This window comes from Siniperca chuatsi, linkage group LG17 (assembly GCF_020085105.1).
Source record: "Siniperca chuatsi isolate FFG_IHB_CAS linkage group LG17, ASM2008510v1, whole genome shotgun sequence".
In the NCBI taxonomy this organism is placed as follows: Eukaryota; Metazoa; Chordata; class Actinopteri; order Centrarchiformes; family Sinipercidae; genus Siniperca; species Siniperca chuatsi.
In genome coordinates, this window is record NC_058058.1 from 20,399,861 (window position 1) to 20,427,442 (window position 27,582).

The window sequence follows — 27,582 nt, forward strand, 5'->3', positions numbered from 1 at the left end:
ACTCTCAACTATCAGTATCTTCCTCATAAGTCCAGTATCAATCTGCTATATTTAATACAGTGTTGAATAACCTGATATCTAAGGTGTTCTAAGGTTATTTAGGAAACTGAAGATATGGAGACCAATTTGACAGTATTTTCACATAAAAAATATTTTCAGCGACCCAGATAAAGCATTTTCAATTAGTAAATATCTGAGTTAGTTTTGGAAGATTTAATGAGACCACACTCTGCAAAAGCCACAATGGTGACAGCACAACCACACAGTTCAATTTAGTCCTGCAGAATTAACTCTGCATTTGATCCCTGTATCATGACATTCAGTGTTTATCATAAAGTCAGTTCCTGAAAAGTCTCACAGTGACCATTAGAAAATACGCTTTCCTACCATTTTCCTCTATCTTTTCGTCATTGTGTACTGAACACACACGCTGACTGTTTTAATGCCCTGCTTGCTGCTCAGCTGTTGCACTGTTATCTCATGACTTCAGTTAGTGCCCTGCAGCACGGTTTCTTTTACTCTGTGACTCTGTCTTCCAGGCCTTTCTCTCTTCTGCCTGTCTGCACACACTAATGAGAGCATGCTGCCTTTCAATTATGCTGCATCCTGTGATTTCAATATCTGAGTAGCTCTGGACTCAGGTATTACAGAGCAGATTTGTAATACTGGGCAATAATATGACCATGTTCTGTAAGATACTGACATCTAGTGCCAAGTTTGGGTGGTTGATTGCACTCCAGTTCTGAGGCTTTGAGCAGGAGCTTCACACTATTTGTGACAAATACTCTCATCATATCAGAACTCATCATTCATGGTTTTAGTTAATTGACAACCATAATTGTGTAACTATATGTGTACACATGTTGTATAGTAGAAGATAAAGACCAAGAGCACAGAGCTACACACACACACACGTAAAAATGCAGATGAGACGGGACATCAGATTTTTATTCAATTTCAATTTGATTTATTATATCATTCATTGTAGGATTAAATTGTTAAGATATAATGGTTGATAATTTAACAACTTCTGTTGCTTTCAGGAGGAGCACAGGTCTCCTTTAGGGGAGCTGAGCCAAATACTGACTTGTAGGCAAAGCTACTGATTTACCATGTTAAATTGAAAATCCTAAAATCACAAATGTGTCTCAGAGGGGTATAATATCTCTACAACATACGACACTCTCTAAGGAAAAACTCCACAAAAACCCTTTTAATGGGAAAAATGTGGAGAAACCTCAGGAAGAGCAACAGAGGAGGGATACCTCTCTGTGTAAGGAGTTAAAAATTCAGTGCAAACTCTGGTCTTCAAAAATGGATTCTCATATTTCCCCACTAGGTAAATAATCAGCACTAAAGCCACCAAGCAAACGAAAAATAGGCTCAGCAACTAGCTACAAGTATTTAAAGGATAGGTTCACATTTTTTCAAGTATGTCATAAAAGGGCACCCACGAGTCCATGTGAGTTCACAGTCATTGGTCGCTGTTTTGTTGCCCCTCTCCATAGTAACTGTTAAGAGATCCGTCCCTAAAGCAATTCCAATGTAAGAGATGGGGACAAAATCCACAGTCCATGTTCTGTGCAAAAGTGCATTATAAAGTTCAGCTGACACTAATATGAGGCTTCAGCAGTCTGAGTTAGTCAAATCAAGTGGGGATGTTCCAAAGTTATAGTCTCATTAGTGCAATATTCACTCTTCATATTTCCTCCGTGTTTTCTTGCTGAGGGATGGTAACGCAAGGAGGGAACTTTGTACCAAAAAGACTAACTTTGGAAGATACCCACCTAATTTGTCTATCTCAGACTGCTGAAGCCTCATGTTAGCTTCAGATAAACTCTCAAATGCATTGTGCACACAAAGACACTTAGCAATAACATTTTCAATGGGCGTATGTGCAAGTGAGTACTTTTTAAGAGAGATGTGAACCTGTCATTTAATTCAAATCAATACCAATGCAAACACTGCATATAAGCAGCAATAGCCCTCTGTGTGTTACTCTGTGATTTTGTCACATAGCAATCCCGCCGCAAACCTTAAGGGAAAAGTCAAAACGCTATTTTTTGACCTGATATCCAGCAGCGGGTTGTATCTTTTTCATGATTCCTGCTATCTGCCCAGAAAAATGTCTGTCTTAACAATACTCCATTTGAAAATGATATTTTTATATTGCCAACAAATCCAATGAAAAGACTGAACCAAAATCTTTATACAAAAAGTTCAAGTTGAGCCTGAACTTTAACTTTACTTGTATTTTTTCGTACTTTTTTATATTTCCGAGGACTGAAAACTACCTCAGTGGTCTGATGAAGCTCTGAATGATTGAAGCACAAGCATGTGTTTCAAACAACAATTATTGTCAGTGTTGACAATGCCAGATATACAGTAGCTTATTTTTCTGTGCCAGAGCTCCATTGTTGTCCAAAACCTATTCAATGAGCCACACTGTTGCAATGTAACATGTTGACATAAACACAGGCACTGCAGTATATTTTGAAGGAATCTGACATACACTGCCCTGCTGCCATGGATACTAACGTGTACCAAATGTTTATTAATCTGTGGTTAAAAAATGTCAAACAAATAACATATTCACTTCTGTTTCAGGAATGTTTTGTGAAAATCTACATATCCCAGCTGTTAAGGATATAGCTTTTTTCCCGTTTCTTTTAAGATTTCTTGGTGACTTTATTGGTTGATGAGAAAGAAAATACAAAATAATGCCAAGTGTTAAAGTAACCACAATGTTGCAAGAGATTTGGTGCAAATATGCTACGATGAGTAGAGGTGATCAAGTGTGAGTGTATTGGAGCAGCACACTTGAGGTGTCTACCCAAACTTGCAGGCTTTGGTCAAAACTTTAAAAAAATCAGCTTACCTTAGGAACGTTGGAAAGTTGCTGGAAATCTGTGACTCCATCCAGTTTCATTAAAACCTGTTGTCTTAATAGTTTAGTTAACAGCGAGAAAAATACAGAATAAAACCTATTTTTTGGAATAGACATTTTATTGCAAGAGGTTTGGTACAAATATGCTGCGATGAGTAGAGGTGATCAAGTGTGAGTGTATTGTAGCAGCACACTTGAGGTGTCTACCCAAACTTGCAGGCTTTGGTCCAACATTAAAAATCATCTTACCTTAGGAACGTTGGAAAGTTGCTGGAAATCATCTCCATCCAGTGTCATTAAAATCTGTTTTCTTAATAAGTTGTTTAGTTAACATCAAGAAAATACAGAATAAAACCAACCTTATTCTTTAAATGAACGATTTTTGCAAGAAGTTTGCCACAAATATGCTGCGATGAGTAGAAGTGATCAAATGTGAGTGTATTGTAGCAGCACACTTGAGGTGTCTACCCAAACTTGCAGGCTTTGGTCAAAACTTTAAAAAAATCAGCTTACCTTAGGAACGTTGGAAAGTTGCTGGAAATCTGTGACTCCATCCAGTGTCATTAAAACCTGTTGTCTTAATAGTTTGGTTAACAGCGAGAAAAATACAGAATAAAACCTTTTTTTTTTTTTAGATAATTTTTTTGCAAGAAGTTTGCCACAAATATGCTGCGATGAGTAGAGGTGATCAAGTGTGAGTGTATTGTAGCAGCACACTTGAGGTGTCTACCCAAACTTGCAGGCTTTGGTCCAAAATTAAAAATCATCTTACCTTAGGAACGTTGGAAAGTTGCTGGAAATCTGTGACTCCATCCAGTTTCATTAAAATCTGTTTTCTTAATAGTTGATTAACTGACTTAAAAAAAACAGAATAAAACCTATTATTCTTTAAATGAGACATTTTTTGCAAGACGTTTGGCACAAATATGCTGCGATGAGTAGAGGTGATCAAGTGTGAGTGTATTGTAGCAGCACACTTGAGGTGTCTACCCAAACTTGCAGGCTTTGGTCAAAAATTAAAAATCATCTTACCTTAGGAACGTTGGAAAGCAGCTGGAAATCTGTGACTCCATCCAGTTTCATTCAAATCTGTTTTCTTAATAGTTTATTAGCTGACTTAAAAAAATACAGAATAAAACCAACCTTTTCTTTAATATGACATTTTTTGCAAGAGGTTTGCCACAAATATGCTGCGATGAGTAGAGGTGATCAAGTGTGAGTGTATTGTAGCAGCACACTTGAGGTGTCTACCCAAACTTGCAGGCTTTGGTCCAAAATTTTAAAAATCATCTTACCTTAGGAACGTTGGAAAGTTGCTGGAAATCTGTGACTCCATCCAGTTTCATTAAAACCTGTTTTCTTAATAGTTGATTAGTTAACATCAAGAAAAATACAGAATAAAACCTATTTTTTAAATCAGACATTTTTTTGCAAGAGGTTTGGTACAAATATGCTGCGATGAGTAGAGGTGATCAAGTGTGAGTGTATATTGTAGCAGCACACTCGAGGTGTCTACCCAAACTTGCAGGCTTTGGTCCAAAATTAAAAATCATCTTACCTTAGGAACGTTGGAAAGTTGCTGGAAATCTGTGACTCCATCCAGTTTCATTCAAATCTGTTTTCTTAATAAGTTGATTAGCTGACATCAAGAAAATTACAGAGTAAAACCAACCTTATTCTTTAAATGAACGATTTTTGCAAGAAGTTTGCCACAAATATGCTGCGATGAGTAGAAGTGATGAAATGTGAGTGTATTGTAGCAGCACACTTGAGGTGTCTAGCCAAACTTGCAGGCTTTGGTCAAAACTTTAAAAAAATCAGCTTACCTTAGGAACGTTGGAAAGTTGCTGGAAATCTGTGACTCCATCCAGTTTCATTAAAACCTGTTGTCTTAATAGTTTAGTTAACAGCGAGAAAAATACAGAATAAAACCTATTTTTTTGAATAGACATTTTTTTGCAAGAAGTTTGGCACAAATATGCTGCGATGAGTAGAGGTGATCAAGTGTGAGTGTATTGTAGCAGCACACTTGAGGTGTCTACCCAAACTTGCAGGCTTTGGTCAAAACTTTTTAAAAAAAATCAGGTTACCTTAGGAACGTTGGAAAGTTGCTGGAAATCTGTGACTCCATCCAGTTTCATTCAAATCTGTTTTCTTAATAAGTTGATTAGCTGACTTAAAAAAAATTACAGAGTAAAACCAACCTTATTCTTTAAATGAACGATTTTTGCAAGACGTTTGGCACAAATATGCTGCGATGTGTAGAGGTGATCAAGTGTGAGTGTATTGTAGCAGCACACTTGAGGTGTCTACCCAAACTTGCAGGCTTTGGTCCAAAATTAAAAATCATCTTACCTTAGGAACGTTGGAAAGCAGTCGGGAATACGTCTCCATCCAGTTTCATTCAAACCTGTTTTCTTAATAAGTTGATTAGCTGACATCAAGAAAATTACAGAGTAAAACCAACCTTATTCTTTAAATGAACGATTTTTGCAAGACGTTTGCCACAAATATGCTGCAATGAGTAGAGGTGATCAAATGTGAGTGTATTGTAGCAGCACACTTGAGGTGTCTACCCAAACTTAGAGGCTTTGGTCAAAACTTTAAAAAAAAATCAGCTTACCTTAGGAACGTTGGAAAGTTGCTGGAAATCTGTGACTCCATCCAGTTTCATTCAAATCTGTTTTCTTAATAAGTTGATTAGCTGACATCAAGAAAATTACAGAGTAAAACCAACCTTATTCTTTAAATGAACGATTTTTGCAAGACGTTTGGCACAAATATGCTGCGATGTGTAGAGGTGATCAAGTGTGAGTGTATTGTAGCAGCACACTTGAGGTGTCTACCCAAACTTGCAGGCTTTGGTCAAAAATTTAAAAATCATCTTACCTTAGGAACGTTGGAAAGTTTCTGGAAATCTGTGACTCCATCCAGTTTCATTCAAACCTGTTGTCTTAATAGTTGATTAGCTAACATCAAGAAAATTACAGAGTAAAACCAACCTTTTTCTTTAAATGACATTTTTTGCAAGAGGTTTGGTACAAATATGCTGCGATGAGTAGAGGTGATCAAGTGTGAGTGTATTGTAGCAGCACTCTTGAGGTGTCTACCCAAGCTTGCAGGCTTTGGTCCAAAATTAAAAATCATCTTACCTTAGGAACGTTGGAAAGTTGCTGGAAATCTGTGACTCCATCCAGTTTCATTCAAATCTGTTTTCTTAATAAGTTGATTAGCTGACATCAAGAAAATTACAGAGTAACACCAACCTTATTCTTTAAATCAACGATTTTTGCAAGAAGTTTGGCACAAATATGCTGCGATGAGTAGAGGTGATCAAGTGTGAGTGTATTGTAGCAGCACACTTGAGGTGTCTACCCAAACTTGCAGGCTTTGGTCCAACATTAAAAATCATCTTACCTTAGGAACGTTGGAAAGCAGTCGGGAATACATCTCCATCCAGTTTCATTCAAATCTGTTTTCTTAATAAGTTGATTAGCTGACATCAAGAAAATTGCAGAGTAAAACCAACCTTATTCTTTAAATGAACGATTTTTGCAAGAAGTTTGCCACAAATATGCTGCGATGAGTAGAAGTGATCAAATGTGAGTGTATTGTAGCAGCACACTTGAGGTGTCTACCCAAACTTAGAGGCTTTGGTCAAAACTTTAAAAAATCAGCTTACCTTAGGAACGTTGGAAAGTTGCTGGAAATCTGTGACTCCATCCAGTTTCATTCAAATCTGTTGTCTTAATAGTTTGATTAGCTGACATCAAGAAAATACAGAGTAAAACCAACCTTTTCTTTAAATAATTTTTTGCAAGACGTTTGCCACAAATATGCTGCGATGAGTAGAGGTGATCAAGTGTGAGTGTATTGTAGCAGCACACTCGAGGTGTCTACCCAAACTTGCAGGCTTTGGTCAAAACTTTAAAAAAAAAATCAGCTTACCTTAGGAACGTTGGAAAGTTGCTGGAAATCTGTGACTCCATCCAGTTTCATTAAAACCTGTTGTCTTAATAGTTTAGTTAACAGCGAGAAAAATACAGAGTAAAACCTATTTTTTTGAATAGACATTTTTTTGCAAGAGGTTTGGTACAAATATGCTGCGATGAGTAGAGGTGATCAAGTGTGAGTGTATTGTAGCAGCACACTTGAGGTGTCTACCCAAACTTGCAGGCTTTGGTCCAAAATTAAAAATCATCTTACCTTAGGAACGTTGGAAAGCAGTCGGGAATACGTCTCCATCCAGTTTCATTCAAACCTGTTTTCTTAATAAGTTGATTAGCTGACATCAAGAAAATTACAGAGTAACACCAACCTTATTCTTTAAATGAACGATTTTTGCAAGAAGTTTGGTACAAATATGCTGCAATGAGTAGAGGTGATCAAGTGTTAGTGTATTGTAGCAGCACACTTGAGGTGTCTACCCAAACTTGCAGGCTTTGGTCCAAAATGAAATATCATCATCTTACCTTAGGAACGTTGTAAAGTAGTTTTGAAATCGCTGAGTCCATCCAGTGTCATTAAAACCCATTTGCACAATTTTCTGTCCTCTTCCCTTTGAGCTGTCTGGTCAACCTGAAAGCAGATACTGACCAGCTTGCAGTATAGGCTTTCTTAACATTCCAGAACATGACATCACAAAGTGTGATGACACAGATGGTCTACATCAAACAATATCTATGAACATTCTAAAAGACCATATATGTGCAATGCATGACTTTGGGGGGGTTTTCATCTTCAACACGTCATGGGGTCACGTGGTGTTGTTAAGTTTGCTACATGCACTGAAACATAAATAAATGGCAGAAACAACAAAAACAAGCATATAACCATCTTTTTTTCTTTCTCGGGTTGCTTACACTGCTTGCGTGGAGCCCACGACATTACCTTTTGACAGTTCCCTTTTGAACTTTCAACAGCAACATCTCTTTTCAGAAACAGCATTCCCATTACTGAGAATAATCCACAGAACATGCTGTCAACTGTTTTTAAAGGGACTATTTTTTCATAAGAAAATTAAAACTGTACAAGGAGGTGTGTGAATTATCCAGAATAAGAAGTTGCTGAAATTGTTTAAATGTCATTTTTTTAATGCTGTGAGCAGCATTGCTGTATTGTACTTGGGTGAAATCAGAAATCTCAGACATACAGATTCTTAAGACCTTAGCATCGAGCCTACACTAGAGCTAAGTGTGCTTTTTTTATAAATTGGATGAACTGAACCTTTAAGTCCTGCAAAATTAACTTTTTTCAATTGTCTCGATAACATGAGATTCATTATCATGAATTAATCTATAAAATGTACAATTAAGTAAATTGATTAATAAACACTGATAAAGTCTGTATAACCCAGTCAGCCCTTGCAGTAGTAGTAGGCCTAGTTGACTACCTGCTGATTTTTTAATATCAATGTAAGTAGTTTAAGCAGTAGGCTGACTACTACTCTTAACAGCTAATCGTATATAAGTAGCCTTATTAGATAGTAGTTAATGGTAGAGAAAGTCTTTGTAAGAAACAGTCACTTTTTCCCTCTGTATCCAGTCATATCTAAGGAAAATATGAGAGGTCTTTTACTTAAATGTTTGCGTTTGAGTAACTTGACACGTGATAAGGCACATGATGAGGCTCAAAATTTTATTTTTGTCGGACTTAAATTAAACAGTCGAGCAAGCACCTAAAGCTGTGGAGCTCCTACTTCTGTTGAGTAGTCACACCACCTTTCCTGCTCTGCAAAGTCCTGTATGTGGCTAATGTATTATAAAAACAATAAAAGCAACCTTGACCCTTTCAAAAGTCCTGAAACAAACTCTGGAATCTTTTGGCACTGTACAACCTTTTCCTAAAATCTTTAACCATGGTTTTATATAGTCATATGACGCAAGTCACATGATATCCGCGCAAATAAAGGAGTGTACGCCACAGTGTGATTGGTTGAGATAGGTGACATGTGTTTGCGGTTAGATATTTAATTAGTGTTTTGGAGAGCTGTCGGTTGCAGAGTCATGTGTTTTTGTTCGAGTTTAGTCGGACTGCTTTATATCCTGTAATTCTGATCGTAAAGTAGAAACAATGCGTTTGTACATTGCAGGTGTTGTTCTTTTGTGGGCTGTTATAGGTAAGAGACAACATTTAATTTGCCACATCGTGTTTCCAGTTAGCTAGCTACATGCTACCAAAGCAGATAGCAGTTGACGTTAAGTTAGTGTTATTCCAAAGTCGTCTCATGATAGCTATCGTTCAGGTTGCAGAAGAAATACTTTACGAAATAAGTATTTCACAGCAGCGGTAAATACGTACTATACAAGCTTTCAAATACGAAGGAAAGTATGTTTGCTTCTGGCTCCGTACTGATGAATGCAGAGAATGTCACGCCAAATTTAAGGCAAAAAGCTGTCACTTTAGCGTTGACTTGCTTGTCAAGATGACCGCATGCATCCTAAAGTATGGCTTATGATCTCGGACGAATCTATAGAATTTACTCTTTAATTCGGTATACATACAATACACCATGCGACACTGTATTGACTAAATTACAACTAACATTATTTGTCATAAGCCCTTCTGTCATATCGTTATTCCTTCAATGGTTCCCTAACTGAGCAAAAAAACAATGTGAGGCATTGTGGACAGTGTAAAGGTCTGAAAGCTAGGTGGAAGTTGCTTAATTGTTAAATTTCCTTACGAAATGACTCATAAAAGGCTCCAGTTCATTGTTTTATAATACAGCATTTGCCAAAAGACCACATTTTCAAGTATTTGCCTTGACCTTACCTAAGTGATAAGGACACAATGTCAGAGCAAATTTCCAAGGACAGCTATCAATATTCCTAACTATCCAGTAACATTCATTGTGTTTCTGTATAAGTACATGGATAAGGTCAGTAACACTACTGAAAATGCAGTTTTTGTAAAGCATCTTTAAACACAGCTTATGTTGGCTTACAGCTACAGAGGGAAAAGCAGTCCCCTCCCTTCCAAATTTTGGGAACAGCTATCATGTCAAAGGTAAGCAGCACAACATCAGATTACACGTTAGGGCCTCTTTTTCCTCCAGATTTAGCCTCATTACAGGACTGTTTCACATTTCTGTTGCAGGAGTGATCTCTCTGCCATATGCTGAGATCAAGGAGCCATTTGAGGCCTGGTTAGACCTAGCGGCAAAGTCCAGCCGCATAGACTTCTACCATGGTAAGAAACCACTTGACCTGTGGCTGTTTCTCTTAAACCTCACTCTGTATTTTCCCTGCTTGGTTGGATTAGTGATGTGAAACTGAGAACCTGTTGTGTCAGACCAAAGTGACCAGAGCAGAACGTAAGCACTCAGTACATAAACAAAAGAAGTGGAAAAAGAATGAATAAGCACTTTTGGGGAACTTAGTCTGTTAACTCATGTTACATACTCATGTGATTTTTGAACCGTTTAAGATGATTTTGTAAGCTGTGTATTTTGTATCCTTTCATTCTAATGAGGAACTTAGGAATGATTTTGTTGCAGCACCAGAATTTTATTTTTTTATTGTAGAGCAAGGTTGTCTCTAAATTTCTGGGTTCTTTTAAGCAAATATCTTATTTGTGGACACCATCTTATCTTTCTGTGGCTGTCAACGTACCCAGTGTCAAGTTTAAAATGTGTTTATCTCACTGTGTGGTAACTATGTATGTGACTTTATCATAACCAAAACAAAAAATACATGTATTAACAAAATACTAACATCTTTACCAGAGATGAATAGCCAAAACATTGCACAATAGGTATACTGTTACTTTACGAATAATAAGAAGTAGCCAAAATAACTTGAGTAAGAGTGAATACTTAAGTTGTGAGTTACTTTTTGTTTGTAACTTTCTTTACAAGCAAGTCAAGCTTATTTCTGGCAGCCAAAACTCCAGCTCCGGGCTTTAGCATGAATTGCTAGCTAAAAATCGGTGCACTCTCAAAGTAAAATTCTTCCTCCTCTAGAATCTCTCAGCCATTATTCTACAGCTGGGGAGTCATAAGGTGGCATGGCTACTAAATACTGAAAGCCAAATCAGACCCAGGATCAGCAGACCACCAGTCTCTCTTACATTTGAGAAAGAAATTAACTGTACGTGCCCTCAATATGATATAATACTGTGTATTATAATCCAAAAATGTGGACAATGGAACATTAATTTAGTTCTGTAATGTTTTAATAAAATAAACACACACACTTCCAGGTGAGGGATTATTTCTAAAATAAATCAGTGGGGCAGAAGAAAGTTGTCCTACGCACAGTACATTGTATAGGAAGGGCAGTGCTGTGTAAGGGTTAAACAAATATTGGGTATCTAACAAAATAAAGCTGTTACTGTAAGTACGTTATTGCACACTGAGATTTAAAGGAGCTAATAATGTCTAACTTTTAGGATCTCTCACATTGATCATCAACAGGCCAGGTGTCGACGTACCAGTTGGGGGCAGCGCAGCAGCAGTGGGGCGTTGCCTATAAAATCACTCCTGAGACCACAGAGGTAGAGCTGAATGTGATGAAGTGTTTCCAGGTCAACGGAACAAAGGAAGATGCAGTCACACCGCAGACGTCGCTGCCCGATGTGCAGGGCTTCCAGGTCTGTGTGTAATTTGAACACCAAATCGTAGTTATTAGATTGACTTGTGTAACATTAGCCTGATCACCATAAACAAACTTGAAGACTACCTGTCGTTGCTGACCATTAGCAGTTTTCACTGCATGGCACCAGGTCAGATCCTGGATTATTTTACAGTACAGAAAAATAATTACTGAAGGAAAAATACTTAAACTTACTCTGTTGCTATGCATTCTGAGTAAAATGTAAGTGCAGACTGAACTTGAGTAGACAGATTCTAAGTGTAATTGTTTGCTAGTCTTGGCCTTCAACATCACAGAATCTAGTGTAACACTCCCTGACGTGCAGACTGGTGAATTCCTGTAAAGGGGCTGTAGGTCTTCCAGCGAGTCTGTTAGACTGCAGCCAAGTGAGATTTAAGTTAATTGAGCTGTTGACTCTTTTCCATAGTCTCACAGCCTTACTCAATACCCCCCCCAAAAAAAAAATAGTTCCTGAGGATGGAGTACTATGGCGGTTCCCTGTGTGAAGTTTGGCAGAATGTGACCACTGTGGGTTACAAGAAGAACACATACACACTGTGGGTGACCCATTCAGAGAGAGGTGCAGATGGCAAGGAAGAGCCTGCCACACCCCTCCATTATGAGATGATGGGATACAACACACTGCTGGGGTCACATTATGACAAATACTTGGTGGACTACAAAGAGTTCAGCACTCATGTGGACCCCAAAGTCTTCTTGCTGCCTGAAGGTTTGTACTCTGATGTAGCTGCATACATCAAGGTGTTTTTTAAACAAATTTTAAAGAAGGGGGGGAAAAAAAGACTTCTCTGTTTTGTCAATTTTCCTCTATAGGGATGAGCTGTGGGGGATTTCCTGGTCCAGGAGTGGAGCACCACATGTTGGCCAATCCAATGAAAGATCTCATCCACACCTCAGCATCAGGCCACTCACAGCGCATGTTCAACCATTTCAAGGACAAGTTCCAGCGTCAGTACAGCGATGAAAGAGAACATGAGAAAAGGGAGCACGCTTTTGTTCATAATCTCCGGTGAGAGGAACATTAAATACTGAGTTGTGACACTGCAGCATAGGCATGTTTAATAGCAACCCAGCACCGATACAGATGAAGCTTTAATTGAACAGTTTCTGATGACCTGGTAACTCTTTTTGTTACTGTAGGTATGTCCACTCCAAGAACCGCGCAGGACTGCCCTTCTCTCTGGCTCTGAACTCTCTGTCAGATCGCACCATGTCGGAGCTGGCCACCATGAGGGGAAGGAAACAAAGAAAGACCCCAAACAGAGGGCTCCCCTTCCTCTCAAAGATTTATGAAGGGGTAAAAGTACCTGATTCATTTGACTGGAGGCTTTACGGTACGTGTATACAATCTAATATGTGTTCCAAAGATGCATCTTCCTGGCAGGATATCCTACTTATTACCTCAACTCTGCTCTTGCAGGTGCTGTGACCCCAGTGAAGGACCAGGCCATCTGCGGCTCCTGCTGGAGCTTTGCCACCACTGGAGCAGTAGAGGGCGCTCTCTTCCTTAAGGTGAAAAGGATAAAAAGCAGCTTGTAGCACAGTCACTGGCCACATTCCAGTGTTTTCAACTCACTGGGCTACTTCCTTATGCTCTTTGAAGCCACAGATGTTCAGCATGGCCTTACATCTGTTCATGTTTTGGTTGATTTGCATTGCAGTTATAGTTCTATTATTGGCATCTTTCTAAATATTTAAAAAAATTATAAGATGGAACTTTAATAATCTTTGTGGCTGTAGGGCAGTGGGTTATTTAGGCAGAAAAAATACAGTACAATAAATAGAAACAATGAATATAATGTGTCAAAAGTTCAATATGTGATACATTCTTATAACAATTTATATAAAAAAAAAAAAACAGTAGAACAAAAAAGGAAAATAAATTATACCAGTTAAAAATAGCCAGTATGAAATACACAGGGAAGAATAATTTTTGTGTAAGGGTGGACTGAGGATGGGTTTTATTGGTTTGGGTTGGTTGTGGGGGATTGCAATGTGGAGAAATGCCTTATTGTCATGTCTGTGTGTAAAATTTGATGGTTGGAGTGTGTATTCAGTGAGCGTAGTGAAATCATTTGAGGTGTAGTTCTTTTGCCTCCATTTAGCTTAAGTAAAGAATCCTGGCCTGCACAAGGCAGTTCATTGTGCCACTTTCACTCACGTTAGGTGTGTGTGTGTGAGGGGGGGGGAACTGAGTGAATGTCAGCTTTGGCTCAAAGGCATTCCTTTTCCCATGTTACCCAGCAACTCCATCCAAACATTGGATGGCTTGTAATGGGATTTGATGGCACCCCATTGAAGTGACCAAATTCTTTGACTCTATTACTCACACGCAATCTTGATTTTTGTGTCTTACCCTGGGCCAGTAGCTGTCTAATTTGATATCTAAGGAGGCAGTTGACACACTGCAGGGAAAAATGGTAAAACATTTGGAAGGAAAAAAAAAAAGGGGGGGGGCCTTACAGGGTCATTAAGATGTGATTCTGGACACTGGCTAATGTCTTGGAGTTCAATGTAATGGGAGAAAAGGAGGGGTATAATTGGTTTTGAGGTGCTTACATGACCCCACCCCCCATGCAAGTCCATTGACATTTTTAACTAATCGTTTAGCCTTTAAAATATCTAAAATGTTGACAATATCCTAGCACAACTTGCTAAAATAACTTCAATTTCTTAAATTATTTCGATTACTAAAGTGATTTTGTCAGTCGTCCAAAATAATGAGACCAGAGGTGGAAGATGTAATTGTTTCAGTGTGTGCAAGTGCAGTTTGATTGGGCTAGGACAGTGGTTCTCAAACTTTTTTGTCATGCCCAGAAGCTGAAAAATGTTCATATCCCCCCACTACATTACCCCTGCAATGGCTCTATGCCTGCCCCCCCCCAGTTTGAGAACCATTGGGCTAAGAGAAAGTACTGTTGTGAAACCCCAGCAGTCCATCTACATTCCTCCACCCCTGTCCCCATAGGCAGCTTCATAAACAGAGCCACTCCCCAGGGGCCAATTTTAAATGTACTTCTTTGTGATCTCACAGCGTCTGCATAGCAACCTGTAGATAACAGCTGGTGTAAAAATGTTCATTATAAACTTCACTGTTCAGTCTCAAACCCTCTATTTGTGTTTTTTGTGCTTTTGTATTTTCTACATGACCCTTTGTCTCATCCCCCCCCCCCCAACCCTCACAGCCTGCTTTCTTGTCTAAGTGTTTTGTGTTTTTAAGCCATTTGTTTATTTTACTTTAGTTTTATTTTCAGAGGTTTGTGCAGTGCCATAAAATACCAAAGGCTGCTGAAACTGTTTGTATTGTATTTCAGAAAATATGATTGTTACTTCTCTGTGTGGAGTGTGATCATGTCTTGCTGTTGTCTTTCAGACGGGCTCTCTGCAGGTTCTGTCTCAGCAGATGCTGGTGGACTGTTCCTGGGGTTTCGGCAATAACGGCTGTGATGGAGGGGAGGAGTGGAGAGGATACGAGTGGATCATGAAACATGGAGGCATCGCCACAACAGAAACTTACGGACCCTATTTGGGAATGGTGAGATGATTCCAAGATCATCAGAGAACGTGTGGTCCTCCATATTTAAGAGATGGTGACTAGTGCATTTCTCTTATTAGGGCCTGAGCAGCGACCACTGCGGAGGCCTTGCTGTAATGCAAGGAATTATTATTATTATTATTATTATTATTTGTGCCCCAAAAGAAAACGCATCTGAAGTTGCTCAAACTCACGAAACTTTGCACACTAGTCAGAAGTGGTGAAAATTTACATCTGACATGGGTCTTGGCCATGGGTGTGGCATATGTGGTCAGCAAAGTCCTGAGACCTTGATGATGCTAAATAGTGAAGATTGTAAATTTTCATCAAACGCTGTTGCCATGATGGCTCATTATTCGCCCGGAAACAGGAAGTGGTTATAACTTTAGTGTACATTCTGCCCCAAATATCACACGCTGGATAAGAGTCCTGGCTGCGGCACACCCCGACAAGGGGGAGGTGTGAGGGCCCGCTCATTGCTGCTTGCAGCTTTAATTCTTTAAATATTTTTACTCCAGTGGCATTTTGGAAGTCTTTCTGCTAGATTAACTTGAAGATAATTGCCAAAATAAATCATGAAAGGGAACTTCTGAGCTCCTTTGACATCTGAACTGAGGCAGCAAAGCTCAGGTGGACATTTTTAAACTGACTACTGGAGTTACACATTCCTATGAAACACGATTCCATCTGTCTGCACCTAATTATGTCTAAGGTGTTGGGATTCAGGTCGGCCAGGTTTGGTTATTGGCAAAAATATCAAAGATTTATAAATATGAATACAATTATGAATAGTTTCAAAATTATTAATATGAAATTAATAATTATGGGGCAACACCCTGGGATCAAGGAGCAATAATAAACATGAATACTGTCTTACATTAATAAGGGTGGACAGTGGCTAAAATAACAGTTAAGCAGTCCAACAGCGTGGTACCGATATACACAATGGAACGTGCTAAACACACAGCAACAGGACACGGTGGTCTGGTACTTACCACAATAGGCAAAGCACAATTCACAACAATGAAGCTTAGGTGAAATAATACATAGTTATAAAGTTATCTCTGCCCAGACACAAGCCTCTTACTTGAGATGGCTCTTGGTTAGTGATCTAATGCGTCAGTCCATTTGGTTGTCCTGTGAAATCCTCTCAGGCTTGGATACTGATGGAGCCGGGTCCACGCTGGACTTCTCATCCAGTAGAAATCCAGTGTTTGGGTTCAAGTTGCAATATCGTGTCTAGGCGTGAGTTAACGGCTGGTGGAGACTTGGCACAGTTTCACTGTCTGGCCTTTGTTTCCCATTCAGGCCTAGGGTCAAGGCTTTGCCTTTCCCAACTAGGCTGCTGTCTTTTATTCTCCACACGTGTGAGGCCCAACAAAGAAATGTATATTAAGGCACCTTAAGAAATGTTCCTATCCGTACAATGTGTATCTGTGAATGTTATATTGTGATATCAGTGTCATCTTTACCTACAGGTTCACAGTCCAGCTAATATACAGAAATAAATGCCTTTGACAACTTTTAAAAAAGTCTGAAATTGGCAATTGGGTAAATCGAGGTTTAACCAGCTGAAATAACTGCTTTTCATAGTTAGCTTTTGAACAAAACAAATTTTATTAAAAGGTTTGTATGTGTGTGGCCCAATTGGAGACAATTGTAAAGCTCTGTCCAGTACACCACTTGTGTCCACAATCTCTGCTTCGGTCTTGATAGTCAGATCAGTATCCCAAGTCAGTTACTATTACCTCTTTCATACAATGGGACATACAGAATGGGTTCCAGTCCTGCTGCACTACAGGGTCCAATAGTACATTTTCTGTTTCCTTCTCTGAACAGAATGGATTTTGCCATGTGAACACATCCCAGCTTACTGCACATATCCAGAGCTACACCAACGTCACATCAGGAGATGCAGAGGCCCTTAAACTGGCGCTCTTTAAAAACGGGCCGGTGGCTGTCAGTATTGATGCTTCACATCGATCATTTGTTTTCTACAGTCATGGTGTCTACTATGAACCCGCTTGTGGTAAGTTTACCTCTCAGTGGTGCTCACACTTTTTACAACAAGTCTCTCTCTATAACTCTGTATGCTTCTTGTGTTTTCCAGGTAATACCACTGACGATTTGGACCATGCTGTGCTTGCAGTGGGATATGGCACTCTGAATGAGGAGCCATACTGGTTGATAAAGAACTCATGGTCCACTTACTGGGGCAATGATGGCTACATCCTCATGTCTATGAAGGATAACAACTGTGGTGTCGCCACTGATGCTACATATGTTACACTGGCATAGATTTGACCCTTTCTCTGTATATAAATCTGTGTTAATGCCACTATGTGAGTGCCTGAGGGTGACTGACACCTAATGTTGGATGTTTTGAGGTGTGGTTATTGCATCAAACTAAGCTGCGTGGTGATGTGTTAAATGTTGATGTTGAATGGCGTTAGAGTGAATTGAGACAATGCACAACTCTCACACAGAACAAGCCCACTTTTTCAAACATGGTTTTGCCAAGTTTATTGCTGGTGGCACATAGCTACAGTGCCTTCATTTCAGCTGTGCAAAGTACATTTTGTGACACATTTCCACTTGTGTTTGTACTTTTATTTTTTTTTTATTTTTTTAATTTGTTGCATTCAAATGCACTGGGCTGGAATCAATGCAATAAAAAATTGGAAAGTTTTCCAGTATCTGATTTCTGTGACATCTCTGGTTGATCTAACATCCTGACATGCCGTGGGCAGCCGTAAGGCATGCTTTCTAAAGTCATGCAGTGGAATAACAGGTTATCCCTTCTGTACATTCTCAGCTTTCAAAGCATACTGGTTTCACATTTCTTGCTATAGGAATAATAGATTTTGAAGAATCAAATTCCTTTTGCCTGAGTAACATTACATGACCTGTGTTTCTGATCCATGCTTTTTTTTTTTTTTTTAAATGTAGCACTAATACACAATAACAGCCCTTAAATACTTGTAAAATGTACTAGATATTTCACAGATCCAAGTCATCATAGCGAGTCATTTTTACATCAGAGTATAATTCAATATAATAAAAAGAGAACAAACCTCTACAAACTGCTGAAATCTTATCAATAATCAATATCTCTTCACATGCTGATCAGTCACATCCCATAGTTTCCATACAAAAACTACAAATGAACTACGTTGACAAAAGGCTAAATTAGGTGTAATAAAGTTGACTAGTGCATGCAATCTCACTGGACTAATTTTGTTTCTCTGCTTGAGAATGAGAACATAGAAAACGAGGCAGTTGCTTGTTCAATACAGCATTAAGATACAACAAAGATATTTCACAGACATGGTACACTTTTATACAAAAATATTATGTGCTTTCACTAAATGCACAAAATGTAATAAATCCTTCAGTCCTGGAAAATATGAAGTCCAAACAATAGTTGATCAACAGGACTATGTGTACTACCTTACAGTCTGCTTAAGTCTTGTCCAATCTGATTCTTCAAATTAGCAGAGGTTTAGAAATTTGAGCTCTGAGCTGATGCCTGTAGATTTATAAATATATACAAATATGAAATCTGTGTCTGCAAACTTTATTCTGTCTCACCACATATGTAAAATATGTCAAAGAACTTCTCAAAATTGGAATAAAGGTGTAAACATCTGAGATTGCAAACTACGATTATTTGTTCCTGACTTAGACGGGTCTTACCTGCATCTGGTAAAACAGTAGGCTGATGATTTGCTTTGGCAGCATATATGAATTCCTGCTTTGTACATGTGTGCATGTGCACCTACATGATAGTTTGGTGGGTGAAATGTTTTTGACTTTCTTGCATAGAGCTCTTAATCAGATCCTGACATGTAATTGCATAGAGGATGTTATGTTAAGTACTGTATCTGGTAACAAAGTTGAGGCTGTATAATATGTGAATACTGGAATGTGTGCATCCTTTTACACACACTTAGGCCTGGCTTGCTAGATGTCGTAGCTCCTGCTCCTCTGTGCTGCTAGCTAATTGGCTAATATCCTCAGACATCATACGGTTCTCTTTGTTGGGAGGCGACCTGCAGGAGACAAAACACAAAGTACACGCTGAGCTATTCGCAGAGGTTGGGTCTTCCATTGGGAACAAACAGGGCAGTGAGATTTTATATCCTGTTCAGGGTCATGGAGGCTGAGCAGCAAGGACACACTGACAGCACAGTGAACAAAGAGCTCAAAAGTGACTATGCAAAAACTGTGGTAACACTTCATCAGCTGGTGCGATATAAGCCTCTCTCTGACAAAGACAATGCAATTTAATTTACTACAAATTGTACTTTATCTCCAACCTAAATAAAAATAAAATCCACTAAGCAAAGTCCCACCCCAGTGAAAACAGAGGTCACATTATAGTACCTCATGTCCCAGTTCTCTGCGTCCTCCACCGTGTCAGGAAGAGGTCTGTCGGCAGTTTCAGGCAGTGCCAGGGCCAGGACAGCACCCAACAGTGGGCAGGTACCGAAGATGACCAGAGGTGTAGTGGGACTGTGGTTGTGAAGCATGTTGATAATGGGTGCTAACACACCCCCCATCCTCGCAAACATACAGGATACACCTATTCCTGTTTGCCTGTAGGTACACAAGGGGGGGAAATTATTTTTTTTAAATCACTTTGGGATCATGTGTGTATAAGAAAAGTCATTAAAACTGTAAAGACACGTCTTACCGAAGCACAGTGGGGAATATCTCAGCGGTGTACACATAGATTACAGCAAAGGAAGCTGTTATACCAAACTTCCCTACCATGGCAAGACCAGTCAGGACATTGGGATAATCTACAAACAGAGGGAGGGAAATTATCACAGAGATGAAATACATTTGAGTATCTGTTAATTGAGGATGAGATGAAAAGCTGATGTTTCTAAGGTGTGCAGAAAGTTCACATTCCTGTCAGAACACAACAAATACACAGTGTCCATCGTACCTGCAGGGACAGCGAGCATGAGCAGACAGGCGAGCCCTCCAACAGCCAGAAATACGCTTTGGGAGAGTCGGCGACTGCAGGGCAGGACAAGCAGGACGAGAGAACGAGCCGGGATCTCAACCAACCCGAACACAAACTGGGTCAAGTAGAGGTTTGTCCCCAACCTGGACACACCTAGTGAGAGGCCGTAATACACCAGCACATTCACAAACCTACGGGGATATAGACAGAAGAGAAAAGAGAGAAAGAAAATGGTAAAAGGAATATAGAGTTTGATTTGTTACTGATGTCAAAAAACACCTAAAAAGTGTATGTGCATGCTCACATACACGCAATTTACCAGATATAGAACAAGATGATAGCCCTCTTCCTCATCTGAGGTGTTCGTACGAGATCCACTGCTGAATGACTTTGCTTCCCTCCACCTAAAATCTTCTCAACCTGGACAAATGCAAACAAAACCCTTTAAAGGATAAGGCTGGTGATATTCTACATTATTCTTAACAAATCCAATGAAAAGACAAAAAATTGTTTCTACTAACAAGTCTCGCCTGTGTAGTGAGAGCCACATATGTCTTATTCTTCTGTGCCGTAGAGCTCCATTGTTGTCCAAAACTATTAATAACATCAATGAACCACGCGGTTGCACTGGGTGACATGTTCCTTCATTACCATGAACATGGGCACTGTAGGTTATTTTGAGACAATCTCACATACACAGCCCTGGTGCAATAAATACTTAATAGCACATCAAATGTGTATTAATCCAATCCTGCAGAATACTCTCCAACAAATTCCCTGTTTATCACTATTTATGTCAGGAATAGTTGGGAATGGGAAAAATTGGGAAGTGCTCTTATTTGCTTTCTTGCCAAGAGTTTGATGAGAAAATCAATACCACTCTCATATCTAAATCTATCTAAATCTAAATATTCAAATTCAACCTTTATTTAAGATTCTCGGAAAAATCATTGCTGATGACTCTCATTTACAATGATGCAGAGATTACACCATGGAAAATGTAACCATACAAATCAACCAACAAAATCAGTTAAAACAGTTACAGGCAGACAGCTGAGGAGGTGCTGTGATTAGCTCTAAAAGCAGATTGATGTGGTTATTTACTAATGATTCCAGGAATTTTGAGAGACAGGACAATTTTGAAATTGGGCGATAGTTATTGAGATCGTTACTATCTCCACCTTTTTGCATAGGGACCACATGGGGCGATTTCCAAACACTGGGAACTATGCCTGATGAGATAGAAAGGTTGAATATATATGCGATGTGTTCCTTAATAGAAAAAAGGATCCAAATTATCCTCACCAACTGATTTCCTGATATCGATGGCCTGCAGTGCTTCCAGAACAAGATCAATGGGGAAAGGCTGAATGGAGAACTGGGACTCTGGGCTAGCTGTGTGCACACAATCATTAATTGTGGAAGGGGTCTATCCTCAAATAAGTGGGCAGTAGCAGCAAAATGCTTATATGAAGCTACAGCCAGCAGCCAGTTAGCTTAGCTTAGCATAATAACAGGAAATCTGAGTGTTAATTAGTGAGTTTTAGAGGTGCTGGTAGGTAGATTTTGTTACCTTTGGCTGTTTCCTCGTTTCCAGTCTTTGTGCTAAGCTAAGCTAACTGGTTGCTGGCTGTAGCCTATTTGTTGTACAGAGTGGTATCGATCTTCTCATTTAACTTTCAGCAAGAATTCCATCTGCAGTGAGTAAAAATGGACTTGGGGCTGAGTGCCACAGACAGGGCAGGGAAGCTGGAAAGTATGCGTTGTTGATTTTGGTCTTTTTATGGGTTTGCATGCAGCAGACAAACAATACATTTTAACAGCTCAGATAGTATGAGAGTGTAAGGAGTAAACTGCAGAGACTCACCTGCACAGTGGGAGGTAACACTCGGCCGTTAACAAGTGCTGCCTTGCGGAGGAGTGCGATGGCTTCCTCTCTCCTGTCATTGGCCAGCAACCATCTGGCAGAGTGAGGAAGCACCCTGGCAGCAGACAGAGAGAGAAGGGAGAGTGGACAGAGGCAAGAAAACGTGCCAGAAATAAGGGCAGAGGAGGAAATGATGATCACAAAGAGGGCATTCATGTACTCTTGTCCAGAAATGTATGAATACACAGTGAATCTAATGTTCAGATTCCCGTTGAATTTCCCACCATATATAGAAGATGAGCAGGAAGCCCGGGGCTGATATAGCCAGTTGCAATTTTCTCCAGTCTCGTATCAAGTATGCTACGCCTGCTAGCAGCATGTAGCCCAGACCAAATGCGTAGTCGGTCATAATACCAGCTAGCATGCGCCGCTTGGTGCACGTCCACTCAGTGCCTTTGAAAAAACAGTGCAGGGTTTGGAAGGAGAGGAGAGGAGAGGAGAGGAGAGGAGAGGAGAGGAGAGGAGAGGAGGAATCGTGGGGATAGGATTAAACTGAGTTGGTGGTTTAGAGCTTAAAGGTAGTGGAAAGAGTGGCAAGGGTTGTGTTCTGGGATTGGGCAAAAACAGCACAAAAAAGCATGAGACATTATTACACTTACTTACACAAGTATAATATCTGCAGGTCTGATAAATAAGTGACAAATGAGATGACTATTTACTGCTTTCTTTGACTGATACCAAACAATTGTGCCTGCTTGTAACATCTGTTTGTTATCCAGTGTCCATAATCCATATGTGAGGAATCAAAACTTCCTACAGTATAGCTTATTGTGTATTTTCACTGACACTAGCATATCCTTGCTGTCTGATAACAAGACTATAAGAGTCTATGGCGGCTCTGTGAGGCTGCACAGCTATGCTTTGAAAGCATGCTAGCATGTGCACAATCAAAATGCTGATGTTTAGCATGTGTAGAGTTTACCATGGTCACCATCTTAGTTTTGTGTGTTAGCATGCTAACATTGCTAATTAGCACTACACACAAAGTACAGATGATGGGAATGTCATTAGTTCTGCAGGTATTTGGTCCTAAAACTAAATATTGGACAAATATACACTTTGACCAGATGATGGCACTAAATTAAAAGTTAAGATATCACAAAAGTTGTTAGAATTCATCCTGAGGGGAACATCTGTACCAAATGTCATGGCCCTTTAATAGTTGTGGAGACAGTTCACTCAAAACCACAAATGTGAACCTCATGTTGGTGCTTGAGGAAAAGTCAGGGGATCACCAAAGTCATTGTGATACATCCTCTGGGGATCATGAATATCTGTACAAAGGTCGGTCGGTACCAAAGTGGTGGACCGATCGACCAACAGACCAATGTTGCCATCCATAGAGCCACGCTGGTAGCATGACTATAAACCATGTCACCAATGTCAACTTTTTAGATAGTAAGAAAAGCAGCCTTGTTCAGCTTGGTGACAATGCATTTTAAAAATATGTTTAATGGGTTGGGTGAGCCTAAGAGGTGGGAGAAATATAAACAAATTCATAAAAGATAATGTAATAATTCAAGATCATCTTAGTGCATTAATGTAGTTGCACCCCTAAAGTCTTTCTCCATATCCAAAGCTCCCTGGAAACATACATCAAATTCTAAACTGACTGCAGAAGAGCTGAAAGGAAATGGAAGTTTATCTACAAGACCTATCTGAAAATGCTCAGTAGATAGTTGAAACTTGCCAGGGATTCTCTCTTTTCAAATCTGATACAAAATCATAACGACAACCTGATTTTTTTTTCTCACTATTGTTAAACGTATTAATCCTCCTCCTCACAGCTTATCTAATCTTTTCTCAACAAAAATTGCAACAAATCTGCCAAATGTAATTTGTGCAACTTCTCAATTGGTGATTAATGCACTTACCACTACTACTGCTATTGTTACTGCAATGATCTCATGTCTCATCAAGTTTGTGTTTGGGTGCGAATCTGTGTTTTGTTAGTACCAAGTACAAAGGCATTGATGATGACTCCAGATATCGTGGAGCCAACTACAAAGCGAAGAATCACATAGACGTGGAAGTTGGGTGCAAAGGCCACAGCGACTCCAAACACAGTCTGAAGAGCGATGGACAGCAGCAGGATGAAACGTCGGCCGTACCTTGCACAGAGAGGGAAGGAGTGGACATGAGTTTGCTCTCTAAGCACATGCATAAATGAGTGCATAAGTGAACCACCGTGACTGTGACAGGGTGAGACCAGGTTATGTGAAAACTGCCACACCTTTCCAACACACCGTCAGGAATTTCAGTAGTATGGGAGAGTTTTAGTGTCTTGTGGACATTTAAATGCTATTTCATAGACGTTTCCACCTTAAGAGAAAAACATAATATTTTACGACGAGTTCAATCCAATTAAAAAGAAACAGTATCAGTCAAACCCTAGCGTGTACCTTTAGCCCTTCAATTCAATCAGCATGATGTGTCAACTGCCCTACTTAGACATGGCTACCATATGCCAAAGACTCCAACAGTGTCTGTCCCTGCTGCCTTGCTTTGATGCTGAGGATCTGGCTGTGTGTTGTATCTGTACAAAGTCAGAGGTTACAGAGCTCCTGGCTAAGAGAAGGAACAGCAAAGCCCACCTGTCAGCCATGGCTCCAAACACCACTGATCCCACCAACAGGCCGAACATGTAGATAGACGAACCAAGACTGTTAAGTCCAGCTTTGCTGCACACCAGGTCCCACTGGTAGAAGGAAAAACCCAACAGAAGGGCGGGGGTGTTAGTGGAACGCACACATGGTTGCAAAAAAACAAACCTTTTATTTCTCATTTATAAACTGGTGCCTGTGCAAGTGTTCAAGCAGGATTCGCTCGTGTGTCTGTGCTACTCAAAAGTGAGTCCACATTGATGTTATAATGTATGGTACCAAGGCAGCTGAAAACCAACTGGGCAAAGCAACTGCCCAGGGTCATAAGGGACCCTCCTGCAAAAGCTGCATGTTCACTATGCTGCAATAGGTTCATGGTAATATGATGGTAAGTGTAACTATCATTGGGAAAATGGGAATATGGACCACTAGAGCACACTATTAACAGACATGATAAGGACCTTAAGGTGGGTCCTGGTTTATTCCCTGAGGTGTCCTGTGTCAAAACAAGAATAGCTTTAAAGAAGCAGTTTGACATTTTGGAGAATCCACTTATTTGCTTTCTTGCCCGAAAGTTAGATGAGAAAAATCAGCTCTCGTGTCTGTTTTTTTCTGGTTTTAGAAATAGAACTGTTATGCGTGGGCCTATTTCTTGGCCAGGCGCAGTAATTTCCTCATGGTAAGGACAAGACTTTAGGAAGTTACAGCTCCTGTAACACATCATGTTAATTAGTGAGCTTTAGAGGTGCTGGTAGCTGGATTTTGTTACCTTTGGACAAAGCCAGGCTAGCTATGTTGTTAATTTATTATTTCACTTTTGATTGTTTTTTTAAGAATTTAAGAAATTCTCCCAGACTTATCAAGCCTAATAGTTAAAGGATGATTTGTTATCAGTTTTACAGTGGAACAACTGATTCACCTGTTTCCATGCATGCATTTGGGAATGATTAAATTTGCATACTTTTCCTTTCAGATTAAACAGATCATATCTAATGTGCACATCAGCATCCTGCTGTACCTCGCTGACTGTTGTACTCTGGAAAGTCTCCTTGCTGTACACCCATCCGTGACCACATGGGACGCGCTCAGTCCGGTTGCCCTGCAGCAAAACATCGGAAGAGAAGCAGGAAAACTCCGAGAGGCTGAAGTTCAGGCTGAGTGTACCTGGGAAGGAGGACTGATTCCCGGCTGCTGGGTTCGAGCTCTCCCGGCAGTGATGGGGCGGCGTGGCTCCAGTAAAGACGCTCACCATCATGTGGAAGGCGAGGAGGATCTGGGGTAAACAAATCCATATGTACAAAATTTTCTGATATTTGCCGAAGCCTCCGACGGCAGAGAGGATCTGGTCGAAATTCATTTTGGGAAATATAGGCCAAATTGGAGACTGACTCTATTCCAGTGGATGAACCAGTGGGAAGGAGGCGGAGGACTGGTTGTAAACAGCCACCAGACAATAAGGCTGTGAGGAGCTGTGGTGTGCTGTTCAGGAGGTAAACAAGGTACATCAAACATGTGCTACCGTAGTCAGTCCAGCTGAAGTCTACCATGACCCATCTTTAGCATTCCTGAAATGACCTGAAGAAAACATGAACTTGTAGCATTCCCGCCGATTCTTCTCACCTTCCTGCAAGCAGTGGCACCTAGTCTCTCCAAATGAGGGTTCACACAGGTCCATGAAATGCTCAAAATCAGATCAGTGCCCAAAGGTTTATCGGTTTTCCTGAATGATGGATTCCCAACCTAACGTGGAAGCCAGACAACTACTGCATCAGCTTGATGCACGAAAAACTAAATGCAAAACTGCTCTCGTTGAATCCATTGTTTGAAAAAAGTCATGCAACCATCTGCTGTCAATCTGGAGAAACCCACGCACATTATTGGCAGCTGGGAGCGCGTATGGTGTGATATCCGTTACTTACAGGGCAGGGCCATAGCCTCATTACAAAATACCATGAGAGACGCTCCATTGCAAGACTCACAACACAGCACTGACGCGCGTGATCCTACAGGAAAATGAATTTATGATAGAAATTTTTCTTCATGAAATCATGTAGGCTAAGCATCAATTGCACATGTTGAGTTACAGTACCCCAGTGTTTATTTGCGTTATATACAACACAAACATCCCTGCCATAAACGTGGGACGAACACCGTGCATAATGTCCTCAGAGGTCCTCTGCTGCCACCTGCTGTTGGAAGATTGAATCACAGTGAGGTTTACAGTGAGAGTCCTCCGACCTCAGTCTGTCTGCCATCACTGATAGCCTATCAGTGAAACATAATGTATTTGTGGTCATTGATATTATAGGTCCCTGTTTCTGTTGTACAGTCAAAATGTGATATGGTAAAGGTCAACAGGTCAGGTGCTGCATTGATCTCCCTGCTTCTGCTGCCTAGGTGCGCCCCTATACGTTTCTTCTGCCATGCTCTACAGGCTGATACTACTTGTTATAGGCTTAGGCCTATATACAAGACACAGCAAATGGACCTGCTGAAATGCAGTTTTCTGATGGGGTACCATCAGTGGCAGAAGAAGTATTCAGATCTTTTACTTGACTAAAAGTAGTAATACCACAGTGTGAAAATACTCTGCTACAAGTAAAAGTACACAAGTATTAGTAAGTAGTAGTAAGTAGCCAGTGCCAAAAGTAAAAGTACTCATTATGTAAAGTGCCTCATTTCAGAAAAATTTATATTATATTACTGAGTTATAATTAGTGATGCATTAATGTGTAAGCATAACTACTGTTGCAGCTGGTCAAAGTGGTGCTAATTTTAGTTACTTTATGTAACCTACTGCTGGGTAGCTTAATAATCTAGGCTATAACGATAAATCATAATGTATTAGTTGATTTATATTTTGTACTAACAAACTAAAGTTATCAAATAAAGGTAGTGGAGTAAAAAGTACAATATTTGCCTCCAAAATGTAGTGGAGTAGAAGTAAAGTAGCATAAAATGGAAATACCCAAGTAAAGTACAAGTACCTCAAAATTGTACTTAAGTACAGTACTTGAGTAAATGTACTTTGTTACATTCC

At 39.9% G+C, this 27,582-nt stretch overlaps 2 protein-coding genes and 1 long non-coding RNA gene across 7 annotated transcripts; 1 reads left to right on the forward strand and 2 right to left on the reverse strand.

Moving 5' to 3' along the window:
- Positions 1–4,452: 4,452 nt before the first annotated feature.
- On the reverse strand, positions 4,453–7,487 carry LOC122864863. 4 transcript variants are annotated; one of them, XR_006375318.1, is made up of 4 exons: positions 6,836–7,487; positions 6,305–6,383; positions 6,040–6,120; positions 4,453–5,242 (listed from the first exon to the last, which is right to left on the reverse strand). It is a non-coding gene; the product is annotated as an uncharacterized LOC122864863 (long non-coding RNA). The 4 variants fall into 4 exon arrangements; XR_006375320.1 differs by having other exon boundaries at positions 6,040–6,383; positions 6,836–7,172; positions 7,360–7,470; XR_006375319.1 differs by lacking the exon at positions 6,305–6,383.
- A 1,323-nt stretch (positions 7,488–8,810) lies between these two features.
- Positions 8,811–17,725, forward strand: zgc:110239 (uncharacterized protein LOC550326 homolog). The gene is made up of 11 exons (XM_044171146.1): positions 8,811–9,005; positions 9,836–9,895; positions 9,986–10,078; positions 11,304–11,479; positions 11,950–12,211; positions 12,316–12,511; positions 12,643–12,836; positions 12,923–13,014; positions 14,876–15,037; positions 16,877–17,066; positions 17,148–17,725. The coding sequence occupies exons 1-11, from the start codon at positions 8,960–8,962 to the stop codon at positions 17,333–17,335; spliced, it is 1,659 nt and encodes a 552-aa protein (XP_044027081.1). The 5' UTR covers positions 8,811–8,959; the 3' UTR covers positions 17,336–17,725.
- si:dkey-166k12.1 (solute carrier family 22 member 6-B) lies at positions 17,535–27,100 on the reverse strand. Of its 2 annotated transcripts, XM_044171148.1 has the most exons (11): positions 26,163–27,099; positions 25,561–25,815; positions 24,534–24,637; positions 23,896–24,050; positions 22,164–22,332; positions 21,880–21,994; positions 20,332–20,432; positions 19,992–20,203; positions 19,734–19,842; positions 19,424–19,636; positions 17,535–19,089 (listed from the first exon to the last, which is right to left on the reverse strand). In XM_044171148.1, the coding sequence occupies exons 2-11, from the start codon at positions 25,795–25,797 to the stop codon at positions 18,987–18,989; spliced, it is 1,518 nt and encodes a 505-aa protein (XP_044027083.1). In that variant the 5' UTR covers positions 25,798–25,815; positions 26,163–27,099; the 3' UTR covers positions 17,535–18,986. The 2 variants fall into 2 exon arrangements, with proteins under 2 accessions (XP_044027083.1, XP_044027082.1); XM_044171147.1 differs by having other exon boundaries at positions 25,561–27,100.
- Positions 27,101–27,582: the final 482 nt, after the last annotated feature.

Coding starts and splice junctions, on each gene's coding strand:
- si:dkey-166k12.1 (XM_044171147.1), bottom strand. CDS start 25,899: ATGAATTTCGACCAGATCCTCTCTGCCGTCGGAGGCTTCGGCAAATAT. Junction 19,843..19,991: donor CATGCTCGCTGTCCCTGCAG/GTACGATGGACA, acceptor CTCTGTTTGTAG/ATTATCCCAATGTCCTGACT. Junction 19,637..19,733: donor ATATTCCCCACTGTGCTTCG/GTAAGACGTGTC, acceptor GTGTACCTACAG/GCAAACAGGAATAGGTGTAT.
- zgc:110239 (XM_044171146.1), top strand. CDS start 8,960: ATGCGTTTGTACATTGCAGGTGTTGTTCTTTTGTGGGCTGTTATAG. Junction 12,512..12,642: donor GCTTTTGTTCATAATCTCCG/GTGAGAGGAACA, acceptor TTGTTACTGTAG/GTATGTCCACTCCAAGAACC. Junction 17,067..17,147: donor CTACTATGAACCCGCTTGTG/GTAAGTTTACCT, acceptor TGTGTTTTCCAG/GTAATACCACTGACGATTTG.